We start from the raw sequence: 13,270 nt of genomic DNA, 5'->3' as shown, positions 1-13,270 counted from the left end.
AGCAGAACCTCCTGAAGCCCGTTCTGCAGCTCTGACATTCATGTCCAGCTCAGACGTCTGAAGACGCCTCCATGTCAAACCTCTTATCCAAACCCTGCTCCTCTGGAGGCTCTTCTGATCTTGAAAGTTCTGGTGTTTGCATCAGCGCTGCCGTTTCCACGGTTAGAACCTTCAGCTTTTCTCCATGAGTTCCAGGACCCAGGCTTTGGTGTCTGCAGGGGAAGCCAGGTCCTGATGGGACGTCCTGGCAGAGAGCTGAACCTTTCGGAGGAACCTGGGCTTCAACAGGAAGTTCCCAAGCAGGAAGTGAGCTGCACATCTCCAGTCCACGGCGAGCTCAGCAGGTGCAGCACGTGCACGGCAGAATTGTCCCGACCCTTCGCCGTCTGCTGTCAGAAGACTGAGAACACGCTTCTGAGGATGTGGGCGTGTCATGGTATGACCTTGGCCCCCACATCCCCCTGAAGGTCCCTGATCTGCTGCTGAGGCCCGTTACCGTGGAAACAGAAGAGTTTCAACAGTCGTCTTTATTTCATTTGAAGTTGCAGAAGAAAGTAAACAGGAGAAAGTCTCTCTGGACCAGTCACTATGGCGACAAGGAAGCCTGGTCTCCATAGCAACAGGAAAGCATCAGTCTCATATGTACAACATACACAGATATGTAAATATTTACACGTGTCATCCCATCATGCAGCAGCAGTCGTCCTGTGAGGACTCAGCTTTAGTGTTTACATCAGTGGTGATGGGTCACCGCCCCCCCCCCCCCCCCCCCCCCCCCGGGTCACGGTCCTGGATCTGATGGAGACACGAACCTGAGCCCAGACAGGTGGGGGTGGCTTAAGCCAGCTAAAGGTCAGCTGTGATGACGAGCTAGCCCGGCTAATGCTAGCTCGTCATCACAGCTGAAAGGCAGGCGTTCTTCACGGGACGCTAACGCGTGGCGTCCGTCCCCAGCGTTGTCGTTCCTCGCTGCTTCTTTAGTGTTTCCGTCTTTAAAGTGGTTTAACTTTTCATTGTAGTTAATAAATAAGCTTCAAACATAACAAAAGCTCCTGAACACCATTTTCAAGGCTTAGGTAAAAATATTTAAAGTTTAATAGCATGAAATATTTTCAGCTTTGAGCTCATTCTATAAAATCCTGAGTGATATTTTCACTTTTCTCTTTTTTACATCCCTTAGATGCCGTAAACTATAAATAAATCATTTGTAAAGTCCTGGTTATTTTGTGCAAAAGCTGCAACGTTTGATTCTCAGTTTGTTTGTTTCAAACCCGTCTGTGCGGGAGCGGCCGGCCCATGACCCGACTGACAGAACCCGCAGGCGGAACCGGGCCTTCCTCCTGCAGGATGAAAGGTCATGTGACCTGTAGGCGGTGCCCCCATCAGATCCAGATGCGGTTCTCTCAGACGGAATGGTTCTGGAGTCAGAGTTCTGCTCCGACTCTAAACTCCTCAGATAAAAATCTCAGAATAAATAAAATGATTAAAAAGGGGCGGGGCTAAAACCACCAGACGTGACTAAGATCAGAACACACGTTTTGGTGAGTGTCTGCATCCGGGCCAATCAGAACAAAGCTTTAGTGTTTTGGGCCCCCACCCCCCATGCTGACCCCCCAGCAGGAGAACACAGGTTATGGCAGTGAGAAGCCGGAGCAGGTGTGTCTCCTCCCCGATGACATCTCTGGGCCCCCGCAGCTGACGGAGACGCACTGAGCGCGTGCACAGGCCTAAATGGTGACGGAAGGCCCGGGGGGCGTGGCTGTCGGCGTGGCAGACGGTCTGGGAGGGGCCAGGTTGAGCAGGGCGCCAACGGTGGCGGCCACCTGTGCGAGCCCCCGCTGCTCCAGGATGTGCAGAGGAAGACACAGCTGGTTCTGCAGAGACATCAAAGGAGGACACGCCCCCAGGGGGAGGGGCCACATGGATGCAGATCAACAGATGAAAACTCAAAATAAGGAATAAAATAAACAAAAGCATGAAGACAGAGGAGAAAGGAAGAGGTGAGGGGGCGGGGCCTACACAGCCTCCCGCTCTGGACCACCCCATGCTGGAACCACACCCGCTAGAACCGAGCGGGACCGGAGGAACCGTCTGGAGCTGGGTCTGGGTCACACGGGAACGGATCTTCAAGAAACAGAACCGCAGTCCAGGAGGATTCACAGACTTTATTGACAGCAGCGGTCCAAGAAAGTCCTGCGCCCGGACCTGATCCAAGCTTCAGGGTCAGAAAACCGCTGAGAGCAAAGACTCATGGGAAATGTCTGATGAACGCTGGACAGAAGGCCGAGCGAGCGTCAGCCGCTTCTGCTGACTCACGCGAGGCGGCGGGTTCTGCAGGAGGACGCACGCTAAAGGCACTTTTCTCAAGGGTCCGCTTGGTTTTCAAAATAAAGCTCCACATGTAAACGTGGTTCCACAGAACCAGAACAAACAGGAACAGGAAGCACTTTTCTGGTTAGAAACTCCTTGTCCGTTTCTGCAGAGGACTTTGGTTCTGGAACCACAGAAAGGGTCCAACAGTCCTATGAGGAAGATTGGGTCACGGCCAGCATTACAGAGGAAGAACATTGATCCAGCAGAACCGCAGAACCTTCCACAAAATACAAAACTGTAAAAAACATGCAGCAGCTGGTGGCCAATCATAAGGCACGTGGGCGGAGCTTAGAGGTCCAAAGGGTAAAGCTACAGAAACCTGAAGGCTCCCTCACCTCTCACATGTGACCAGAACTGGTTCGGACTCGTTTCCTCAGGTCCTCCAGGGCATCAGCTGCAACAGAACCAGCAACCGGACTTCAGAACGTCGGGTCACTGAAGACACAGACCCGGGAAGTTCTCTGGTATCCGGTTCTGGCAGCTGACACTAAACATTTTAGCAGGTTCAGTTTGCTGGTTCTGGTTCTGGACTCGGAGATGTGGATTTGGGAAATGTCCCTGAACGTTGTTCCACTCCAAAGCCCAACTCATCAGGTCGCATTTCCCTAAAACAACCGGTCTGACCCGGAGCCGGGCTGGCTGCCGCTCCGCTCGGAGACAGCATGGGCCAAACCGGGCTGAGGTCCGTAAGCCTCTCCGCTGGTTCTAAGGGTTCTGTTGGAGTTTGGACCAGGGTCTGCCACACAGTTCCACAGAGGAAACCAGATCTGAAACCTGGTCTTCAGAGTTGGGCTTAGAATAAAGAACTGGATCTATTAAGACAGTAAGGTTCTGGTCCTCGTGAACTGGGTCAGGAACCCATCTGGGCTTTGACGGTGTTCTCGTGGAAGGCGCTCTTCTTCAGGAGGTATCTGGATCTGCCTCATCTGCACGGCGGCAGTCAGAGGGACAACGACCACGAGCCGGTCCTTCTTCTTAGCTATACGGGGCAGATGGACCGGGCCACGGGGGGCAGATGGACCGGGTCTCAGGGGGCAGATGGACCGGGTCTCAGGAGGCAGATGGACCGGGCCTCGGGGGGCAGATGGACCATATCTCAGGGGGCAGATGGACCGGGCCTCGGGGGGCAGATGGACCGGGTCTCAGGGGGCAGATGGACCGGGTCTCAGGAGGCAGATGGACCGGGCCTCGGGGGGCAGATGGACCAGATCTCAGGGGACAGATGGACCAGATCTCAGGGGGCAGATGGACCGGGCCTCGGGGGGCAGATGGACCGGGCCACGGGGGGCAGATGGACCAGATCTCAGGGGCAGATGGACCGGGCCTCGGGGGGCAGATGGACCGGGTCTCAGGGGGCAGATGGACCGGGCCTCAGAGGCAGATGGACCGGATCTCAGGGGGCAGATGGACCGGGTCTCAGAGGCAGATGGACTGGGTCTCAGGGGGCAGATGGACCATATCTCAGGGGGCAGATGGACCATATCTCAGGGGGCAGATGGACCGGGTCTCAGGGGGCAGATGGACCGGGTCTCAGGGGGCAGATGGACCAGATCTCAGGGGGCAGATGGACCGGGCCTCAGAGGCAGATTGACCGGATCTCAGGGGGCAGATGGACCATATCTCAGGGGGCAGATGGACCGGGCCTCGGGGGGCAGATGGACCGGGCCACGGGGGGCAGATGGACTGGGTCTCAGGGGGCAGATGGACCAGATCTCAGGGGGCAGATTGACCGGGCCTCAGGGGGCAGATGGAACGCGTCTCAGGGGGCAGATGGACCGGGTCTCGGGGGCAGACGGACCGGGTCTCGGGGGCAGACGGACCGGGTCTCGGGGGGCAGACGGACCGGGTCTCGGGGGGCAGACGGACCGGGTCTCGGGGGGCAGACGGACCGGGTCTCAGGGGGCAGACGGACCGGGCGCCGGGGGCAGACCGACTGGGCCACGGGGGCAGACGGACCGGGCGCCGGGAGCAGACCGACTGGGCCACGGGGGCAGATGGACCGGGCCTCAGGGGGCAGATGGACCGGGTTTCAGGGGTCAGACGGACCGGGCGCCGGGGGCAGACGGACTGGGCGCCGGGGGCAGACCGACTGGGCCACGGGGGCAGACGGACCGGGCCTCAGAGGCAGATGGACCGGGCCTCAGAGGCAGATGGACTGGGTCTCAGGGGGCAGATGGACCGGGTCTCAGGGGGCAGATGGACCGGGTCTCAGGGGGCAGATGGACCGGGTCTCAGGGGGCAGATGGACCGGGTCTCAGGGGGCAGATGGACCGGGTCTCAGGGGGCAGATGGACCAGATCTCAGGGGGCAGATGAACCGGGCCTCAGAGGCAGATGGACCGGATCTCAGGGGGCAGATGGACCATATCTCAGGGGGCAGATGGTCCGGGCCTCAGAGGCAGATGGACCGGGCCTCGGGGGGCAGATGGACCGGGTCTCGGGGGCAGACGGACCGGGTCTCGGGGGCAGACGGACCGGGTCTCGGGGGCAGACGGACCGGGTCTCGGGGGGCAGACGGACCGGGCGCCGGGAGCAGACCGACTGGGCCACGGGGGCAGATGGACTGGGCCTCAGGGGGCAGATGGACCGGGTTTCAGGGGTCAGACGGACCGGGCGCCGGGGGCAGACGGACTGGGCGCCGGGGGCAGACCGACTGGGCCACGGGGGCAGATGGACTGGGCCTCAGGGGGCAGACGGACCGGGCGCCGGGGGCAGACGGACCGGGCGCCGGGGGCAGACCGACTGGGCCACGGGGGCAGACGGACCGGGCGCCGGGAGCAGACCGACTGGGCCACGGGGGCAGATGGACTGGGCCTCAGGGGGCAGATGGACCGGGTTTCAGGGGTCAGACGGACCGGGCGCCGGGGGCAGACGGACTGGGCGCCGGGGGCAGACCGACTGGGCGCCGGGGGCAGACCGACTGGGCCACGGGGGCAGACGGACCGGGCCCCGGGGCTCTCATGTGTGGGGGTTCAGGTGGACGTAGACGGCACAGAGCAAAGACATGATTGACAGGTAAAACAGAGCGAAGCCCGCCAGCTGGACCTGCAGCGAGAGGCTCGCCCGAGGGGGCGCCATGGAAAGCAACACCCCCACCGTCCTGAAAACCACCCCCACCCTGCCCTCCAGGACGTCCCCCACGGAGCAGAGGTGGTCCTGAGCACGGAGGTTGGGGGAGAAAAAACGAGTGACAGGAAGTAATGAAACAGGAGGTGAAGGAGAGAAGCAGAGCTGTTAGTGGAGGAGGAGCCAGAGGGTCACTGCACAGGTCAGCAAACAGCTCAGGTGTGCTGCTCACCTGTGGAACGCCGATCCTGCGACACGCCTCCAGGAAGTTCTCCACGTTGCGTCGGCATTTGGCCATGGTGAGTTTGGGCTGCAGGGCGAGGAGAAGTTAGATTCTGCGGCGTGAGACGATGACGGCGCCAGCCTGGCGAGGACTCACCACAGCGGGGGAGGGGACGTGGATGCTGGGGACTGAGCGCGGTCTCACGTGATTGGCCAGGTGACATAGGACCACCCCGTCAGTCAGAGCCGCTCCCAGGTCGCTGGGTAAGGACACCTTAAGGCGAGCCTCAATGTTCTGGAAGGACAGCGGTGTGAGTCACCTGATAGCCAATCACAGAGCTCCTACAGGTGTGAGCAGGTACAGACCTTCCGCAGCTGCTCCACCAGCTCCACCTCCTCTCCCTCCAGACTAGGAGCCGCAGGAGCCTCGTCCTGACTTTGAGGAGATTTCATGTTCTCTGGAAGAAACCAACAGAAGTCACACCTGAGGGGTGAACCCACCTGTACGGCTCAGGTATCAACGTTTTCACCTCTTTTCTTCTCCTCCTTCTGGCTGAGGCGAAACAAGAAGCTTTCTGGTCTCAAGCTGGCCCCTCTGCAGTAGGCCACGCCCACTGCAGCGAGGTACGAATGCGACTGATTGTCTGGGAGATCAGAGGGGGAGGGGTTATTCATCAAACACAGCTGTGTGCAACACGTTTGAGTCCGAGGGTCTTACCTGTGGGAGACAGCGTGGCTCTGTCTTCACCCTGCAGACACAAAACAAACCTGTCTCACACATGAAAGCACCTGTCTCACACCTGCAAACAACTGTCTCACACCTAAAATCACCTGTCTGACACTGCTAGTTTGTTTTACTTTCAAATAGTCTTCATCTATAAAAATAGTCTTCATCTATAAAAAGTCTGAGAAACTGCAGTTCCACATGCTCTTATTCTGGAAAAACACGTAATAGCTCAGAGGAGGAGCCAAAAGCGTACCATGAACAGGGCGGAATCATCTGTGTGGGTGGAGCGTCTTGAAGGGAAAGCATTCTGAAAGCAAACACAACCAATAAAAACAAACTTGATGGAAAGGGGAGGGGCTTTTGAGGCCGAACATGCCGCTAACTCAGAACGGCGCCGTCTCACCTCCACTTCTGCACTGGGCTTCGTTGGGCTGTGGGCAGGTTTGTGCTGAAACAACAAGAGCCACAGGTGAGTGCAGCATCACAATACCTGTCCAACCTGACTGCCAACTCCGCCCACACACAAGCACGACAGCAGCGACCTCCGCCTGCTAGGACAAACCAGACCTGCAGCAGCAGCAGGGTCAGAGCGGGGGGTCAAAGGGCGTCTAACGGGGTCACGCTGCCATACCTTGGTGTTTGTGCCAACGCCTTCACTCTGAAAAGGACGGTTCCTCTGCCTCTCCTCTTCGTACCTCAGAGCAGCAAGCTGGGCCTCCCTCCTCATCCTCTCTACCCCCCCAGGACCAACCACCCCTTTCTGAGAAGGACAGACAGTCAGCCTCCAGCAGACGATTCTTCATTTAGCTGTCAGACAGGTGAAGGTTACCTGACTGCAGGGGCTGGAGGGTGGTGCAACACCATCAGCAGCCGTCCTGGAGGATCAGTGGGACAAACAGGAAGGAGAGAAGTTGGACATGAAGGAGACCAGAATGTATTTAGGTGTCTTCCAGTCCTCTCAGCCAGTCACAGCACACAGGTGGAACGAAGCTCCGCCCAAGTCTCCGCTGTGAACTGGAGCTTAGTAAAAATCCCTGCATGCAGCCGGAGGGCGGAGCGGGCGGATGGCGCCGGTTTCTACCTGCTGGGTCTTCTGGCGTCTTCAGTCCGGCTGTTTTTCACGGGAGACCCCTGAAGATTGACACAGGATGTCTGTCACCTTCTACAGAAATGTCTGACTGGTTACCAGAGCGTCTGTGGGTCCAGGGAACTAAAGACGGCGGGCGCCACGGGCAAAGCTCCCACCTCTCTGGTGATGCGCTTCTCGATGTACGCCATGAACTGTGAGCTGAGGCTGCTGCGGCTCTTCTTTTCCTCGTCTTCCTCCATGTAGCTGTCGATGAAGTCGATCTGCTCCGTCTCCACGTTTGCTGAGCAGAGGCAGGAGGAAGGTCAGGACCTCGTGGTCATCCTCAGCTCTGAAGGCGGGTCTGACCCACAGTCTCACCGGTGCCGTTGGGAAGCAGAGCTCCTCCTCCTCTGTGTCTGGGGTCTCGGCTGGTCTCCCACGCTTCCTCTGCAGGCTGAGCAAAGACAGGAAGTGACATCATCAGAGGTTCAGAACTCGGCTCAGACTTCAGAGGCTGACCGGGTTACTTGACGTGCATGTGTACGTGCGCACGTGTTACCTCATTGCCCAGCCATCTCTTGTCTCCACTGTCGACGCTGTTAAAGCCGGAGTCCAGCGCTCCGTACGGACATCCGGGATACGGTTCATCCAAGCTGACGGGACAGAGTCTGTGAGATGCGCTCTTATTGTGAAGGTCCAGCTGTGTGTGTGTGTGCGTGAGGTCAGACCAGGTGGTCAGCGGCCGTCTCTCGTACTCCGCCGGCTCCGATGTGGTCTTGCTTGCCTCCAAGTTCAGGTACTTGAAAATGTGGACCTTTCCTTTGATGCAAATCTGCGGGGACAGCGCGGCGGTGAGACGGCGGCCGTAAAGCGGCGTGGTGATGTCACTTCCTGCGTACCTGAGCGGGCGGGGTCTGCAGCGGGTTGTTGTCCAGGACGATGGCTTGCAGCTGGGTGAGATGGCGATAGCAGACAGGGATAGACGTCACCTTGTTGCAGGAGAAGTCCAGGCGCACCAGAGGAAGTCCTGCCAGTTCTGGACACAAACACGGTTCACCCACCAGAACCCAGCAGAACCGAATGGAGCTCAGGCTCCGCCTGCTCACCTGCCGGCAGCCTGATCAGGTGGTTCCTCCTGACGTTCAGGTCCCTCAGGGCCTCCAGCTGGCCCACTTGAGCCGGTAAGGTCTGGATCTCGTTGCAGCTCACGTCCTGCGGGGGGCAGCAGCAGCCGTCAATGCCTCTGGGCTGCTCTCAGGAAGTGATGGTACTGACCCGGAGTGGGGCCGGACGGTAACTAACCAGCTCGGTGAGGTGTCTCAGCTGCCCCAGCTGCTCCGGCAGACACCCCAACTTGTTGTTGGAGGCGATCAGGACTTTCAGGGGGAGGCTGCAGACCACCGGGGGGAGGAAGGACAGCTGGTTCCGGCTGCAGCACACAGACGGGTCAGAACTAGGGCTGCACAGAGTATCCGAATACTCGGATACTCACCACCTGTTCCCCAAAATACCAGTCCGAGTATTGGTGACGTCTGAGATCTTTATAAACCAAACGCAGCGAAAATACGTGTAAACGGGTAAATGCGACTGGGACAGGAAGTAACAAAACTTCAAAGTAAAAGTCTCCAGTGTTTTTTGTCGATTAAAGTGACTCAAGTTTAGTTTACTGAAAAAAACTAAAATTAATAGATTAGAATAAAAACAGAATAGAGAATAAAATAAAAAATCAGGTTAATGTAGGAATATTACAATAATCTTGTCATTATTTTCCTCTAAATATGAAAACGTGTCTGTTGGAAACACAGACGTCGGTTTAAACGTTTGGACTGCGAGCCTTTTCTAGTTGTTCTATTTCTACAGAGCTGTTTGTTCGTTTGTTGTGAAATGATCCAAAACAACAACAATGTTTAGGTTTCGTTTCCTGCTGAAGTTAACCAGGAAGTTGGCAGAAAACCTGAAGTGATGAAAATCTTTCTTTCTCTCTGAATCTTTGGTTGATCTTCAGCTCCACATAAAGACACAAATACTTTCATCCAGTAAGAAGACACATTCAGACATCTTTGGGTTAAATAATGACAATTCTGCTGTCAATCGTAGATTTGTGACTCGGGTTCAATCCACAGGCCGAGTCAGAACCCAGAACCCAACAGAACCCAGTCAGCCGGCGAGCTTCAGTCCCAGTGAGGAACATCAATATTAATCTAGATATGCCGGTTCCTTTAGGAGTAACGTGGATCATACAGAGTCTGATGGATTGGGTTCTGGAGTTTAGTTCTGGTTGATGTTCCAGAACCTGCTTTAAACCAGCCGTGGTGAAGGAGAACCAGCCGGGCTTGTGCTGGAATCTGGATCAGAACTGGACGCTCTGATACTGTTGTTATTGCCCCGCTAATGTTAGGGGCTGTAAGCTAGCAGAACCATCCTGGAAAGAACGCTCAGATGTCAGAAGATGATCGGCATGGGACTTTAAAACGTTCCCAGACTCCGCCCATTTCTGCTGCCGCGTTGTGTTGGCGAGGAAGTGTGTGTGTTTGTGTGTGTGTGTTTGTGTGTGTGTGGTGTTACCTGAGGTTCAGGTAGGTCAGGGCCTGCAGGTTCAGCAGGCTGTCCGGAAGAGAGCGCAGACAGTTCTGGTAGAGGTTCAGACTCTCCAGAGACACGAAGACGCAGACCTCCAGAGGGAGCTCGGACAGACGGTTCCGGGACAGATCTGAGGACAGACGCACAGCGCGGGTTTGATGCCTGAGTGAAAGGAGACGCACGCGGCCGGGACGTCTGGAACCGCCTGGGTCTGCTGTCCCTGCAGAGACCTTCAGCTGAGAAGGACAGCAGCCATTCCTCCCTCTAACGGACGGTTTAGAGCAGCAGTGGATGCAGTTTACTTTTAGAGACGCAGCCGTGGAGTGGTGGACCAGACTCCTTCATGCACTAGAATTAGTCTGCTTAGTGTCAGCAGGTCCTTTCTGGCCTCCAGCCCACCAGAACCCTCCATCGTGAGGCCAGAATCTCCAGATCTTTATAGAGACGGACAGAACCCGTTTCTGCTCACGTTCCTTCAGGGGGCGCCGGACAGGCCGACGGATCCGATCAGCTGCATCCGCGACACCAGGGTCCTCCTTCTGCGGCCGCCTGTGTTTGCAGCGAGGAACCTTCATCCAGGGACGGACGCCGTCGTCAAGGTAACCACAGGTCACATGATGACGGAGTCATGAACACCTGCAGGACGCTCCTGATCCGGCTGAACCGAATCGGTCGTGATGAGGATGAGGAGGAGGAAGCCCAGCTGACTGCATGGAGGCTTTTGGGTTCCACCGGGCTAACACAAGAACCGGAACATCTTTCCGTTAGAAAACCGAAGAAAATCGTTTGACGTGCGTTTGTTTTGTCACTCGGAGCGGCGCGCAGAGCCGCGGGGGGCGGAGCTTCGGTAGGTCAACCGTCACTGACCGTGATGGAAACCAAACCGGTTTGTTCCTCTTTCCCGGCAGCGCAGCCGCCGCGGTTCCGGTTCGGCCGAACCGGCACCAAGTCCACCTGTCTGGTTGTTTCCCCGCTGAACCCTGACAGGTGGTAGACCCCATCGGGCGGGCACGCGCGCGCCCCCATCCCCCCCACACGTATTCACGCGCATCCATCCAGCTGAAGGTCCGGCCGAACTGGACTCAAACAGCACCGTCACAAACACGAGGGTCCCGGTTCTGGGTTCAAACAACCGAAATCGGGGCCAGCCCGTCTCAGCTCGGGGGCAGAAACTCTCCCAGCACCGCCCTGACGGTCCATCCATCTGCCCCGGAGGCAAACACTTGGATTCAAACTTTTCACGAACTCCGGACGGTCCCGGGTTTCCTAAGGGAACCGATAAGCGGCAGCGGTTCCGGTCCGCCTGGAGCCCTGACGCGCACTTACCGGCCCTGGTGGTGTCCGTCAGGTCGTGGTTGTTGGAGCTCCGAGGAAACTCCTTCAGCTTCCTGCCGCTGAGGTTCAGGCAGCCGGTCACCGACGCTTCGTCCAGCGCGCGGTCCACAGAGCGGTTCCAGGGCGCCGGCCCGGGTGGGCCCAGTCCGTTAGAGTTCCCGACTGCCGCATTCTCGCAGCCGCCGCCGCCTCCGGGGATGAAATTAAGCCTGGATCCGTCCGCAGACCCCAGCAACACCGAGGCCGCCATTACACGCTCCGCCTGCTAGCTTTCGTTGCTAACAGCTAGCTGGGCTGGCTCCCACCCTGAACTCGGAGCGGCGCATGCGCACCGCGATGCTGACAGCTAGCTGGGCTGGCTCCCACCTTGAACTTGGAGCAGCGCATGCGCACCGCGCACCGCGGGATCACAACAATTTTTTGGATTATTTTTCTGGCTAACAACAATTCTTCTAAACTAAACTTTATTGTGAACAATACGTAAAACAAAACACTAAACGTATATGGAGTGATGCTTGAAAGCAAAACATTTTTTTGAAAGCAAATATTTAATACTTTTAGTTTTGTGTGTAGTAACATGGTGGCATAAATATCACTCCATAGCACTACAGTGCAACAGGCACATGAGCATACAACATCAACACACCAGAGGGTTACTCTAAAAAACTCTTAGAAATTCAATTATGTGTGTTCGGCTACAAACCAAGAACCACAGGATGTATTTCAGATATTTTACTGTTACAGTGATGTCACCATGGTGCTAAAAGGTTAAATATAAACTAAACTCACAGTACAGTACAGAACTCACAGTACAGTACAGTACAGTACAGTACAGTACAGTACAGTACAGTACAGTACAGTAAGGTATCATTTAGAGAAATTCAGTCGTCTGGTTAACAATGTGATCGCTATGAAACTCTCATTAAAGTTAAGTTGTAAAAACTTTTTCTGCCGTCCTAAAATAACATTTTTTTGTTGTGTTTGTGTGGATATGCGTGTGTGTTGTGTTTGTGTGGATATGCGTGTGTGTGTTGTGTTTGTGTGGTTTCAGGGAGATGCCGTTTCTTTCAGTCTGTAGCTCCGCCCCTCCATGGTGTTGCTCCTCCTTCTTCCACCTCTGTCAGCAGAACCATCAGCTTCTCTTCAATCCAAACGAATCACATTAAAGGTCGTCTGTCTTGAATAAACAGGACCACAGGCCGCCCTGCGGTCAGGAATAGAAGTCACTTAGCTTTAAATAATGACCTTCATAGAAACCTGCATCTGTCCACAACCGCCTACCAACTGACCCCCATGACTCAGAACCGTCTGGTCTTTAGAACCGGTTCATGTCTATAGACTGAATCCACCTGGATGGAAGAACGTCTCCACAGACCTGCACCGGCCAACCCACAACATCAGAACTCTGGGAAAATAAAAGCTAAAGAGCCACTCTACTGAAAATGGTTTTGGTGTTCTCGCAGCATTTTTGCCACGATGGAGAACATTTAGGATCAAAACTGCATTTCTGATTTCTTGATTCAAATCAGGAGCAGATTAAAAATGCAGTCAGTGAAATGGGCGGGACCAAAGTCTCCATGCTCCGCCCCTTTCTGATTATCCACCTGCAGACCAACAGATCCATGACCGTCTTTGTGTTCCTAGTCTGAGCTGGAATCTGGATCAGAACTCATCATCATGAAGAGACCAAGACTTTGAAGATAGATCGGTGGGACTTCATGACAGAAAACGAGCAGAAAATGGTTTATTTGTTGCATTTTATTTTGTTTACGTCTCATTATGAAACAGAAGTAACTATACTGAGCATTACTCCCAATGAGTTCTATCACTAGAGGAGACACGCCCGCTTTAGAAGCCTGGCCGACAGTGGCGGAGCGCGACGCCATCTTGGTGAGGTCG

The 13,270-nt window shown here is 55.8% G+C and overlaps 1 protein-coding gene and 1 long non-coding RNA gene across 6 annotated transcripts; one reads left to right on the top strand and one right to left on the bottom strand.

Annotated features, from left to right (window-relative positions):
* Positions 1–509: 509 nt before the first annotated feature.
* On the bottom strand, positions 510–12,141 carry lrch3 (leucine-rich repeats and calponin homology (CH) domain containing 3). 5 transcript variants are annotated; one of them, XM_078929830.1, is made up of 20 exons: positions 11,363–12,141; positions 10,022–10,166; positions 8,759–8,885; positions 8,563–8,668; positions 8,356–8,492; positions 8,185–8,288; positions 8,016–8,109; positions 7,835–7,910; positions 7,633–7,757; positions 7,469–7,518; positions 7,217–7,262; positions 7,019–7,147; positions 6,791–6,835; positions 6,641–6,694; positions 6,379–6,409; positions 6,191–6,304; positions 6,027–6,118; positions 5,818–5,955; positions 5,671–5,748; positions 510–1,874 (listed from the first exon to the last, which is right to left on the bottom strand). In XM_078929830.1, exons 1-20 carry the CDS (start codon positions 11,619–11,621, stop codon positions 1,728–1,730), a joined length of 2,097 nt encoding a protein of 698 aa, XP_078785956.1. In that variant the 5' UTR covers positions 11,622–12,141; the 3' UTR covers positions 510–1,727. The 5 variants fall into 5 exon arrangements, with proteins under 5 accessions (XP_078785956.1, XP_078785955.1, XP_023817713.1 ...); XM_078929829.1 differs by having other exon boundaries at positions 7,217–7,272; positions 7,470–7,518; XM_023961945.2 differs by lacking the exon at positions 510–1,874 and adding an exon at positions 4,482–5,528.
* On the top strand, positions 10,768–12,577 carry LOC144981653 (uncharacterized). The gene is made up of 2 exons (XR_013647226.1): positions 10,768–10,883; positions 12,423–12,577. It is a non-coding gene; the product is annotated as an uncharacterized LOC144981653 (long non-coding RNA).
* The last annotated feature ends 693 nt before the right edge of the window (positions 12,578–13,270 follow it).

The sequence above is a fragment of the Oryzias latipes genome, chromosome 13, assembly GCF_053564925.1.
Source record: "Oryzias latipes strain Hd-rR chromosome 13, Olatipes_Hd-rR_3.1".
Classification (NCBI taxonomy): domain Eukaryota; kingdom Metazoa; phylum Chordata; class Actinopteri; order Beloniformes; family Adrianichthyidae; genus Oryzias; species Oryzias latipes.
Note: the sequence above shows the minus strand (reverse complement) of the source record. Positions and strands in the feature narration are given on the sequence as shown.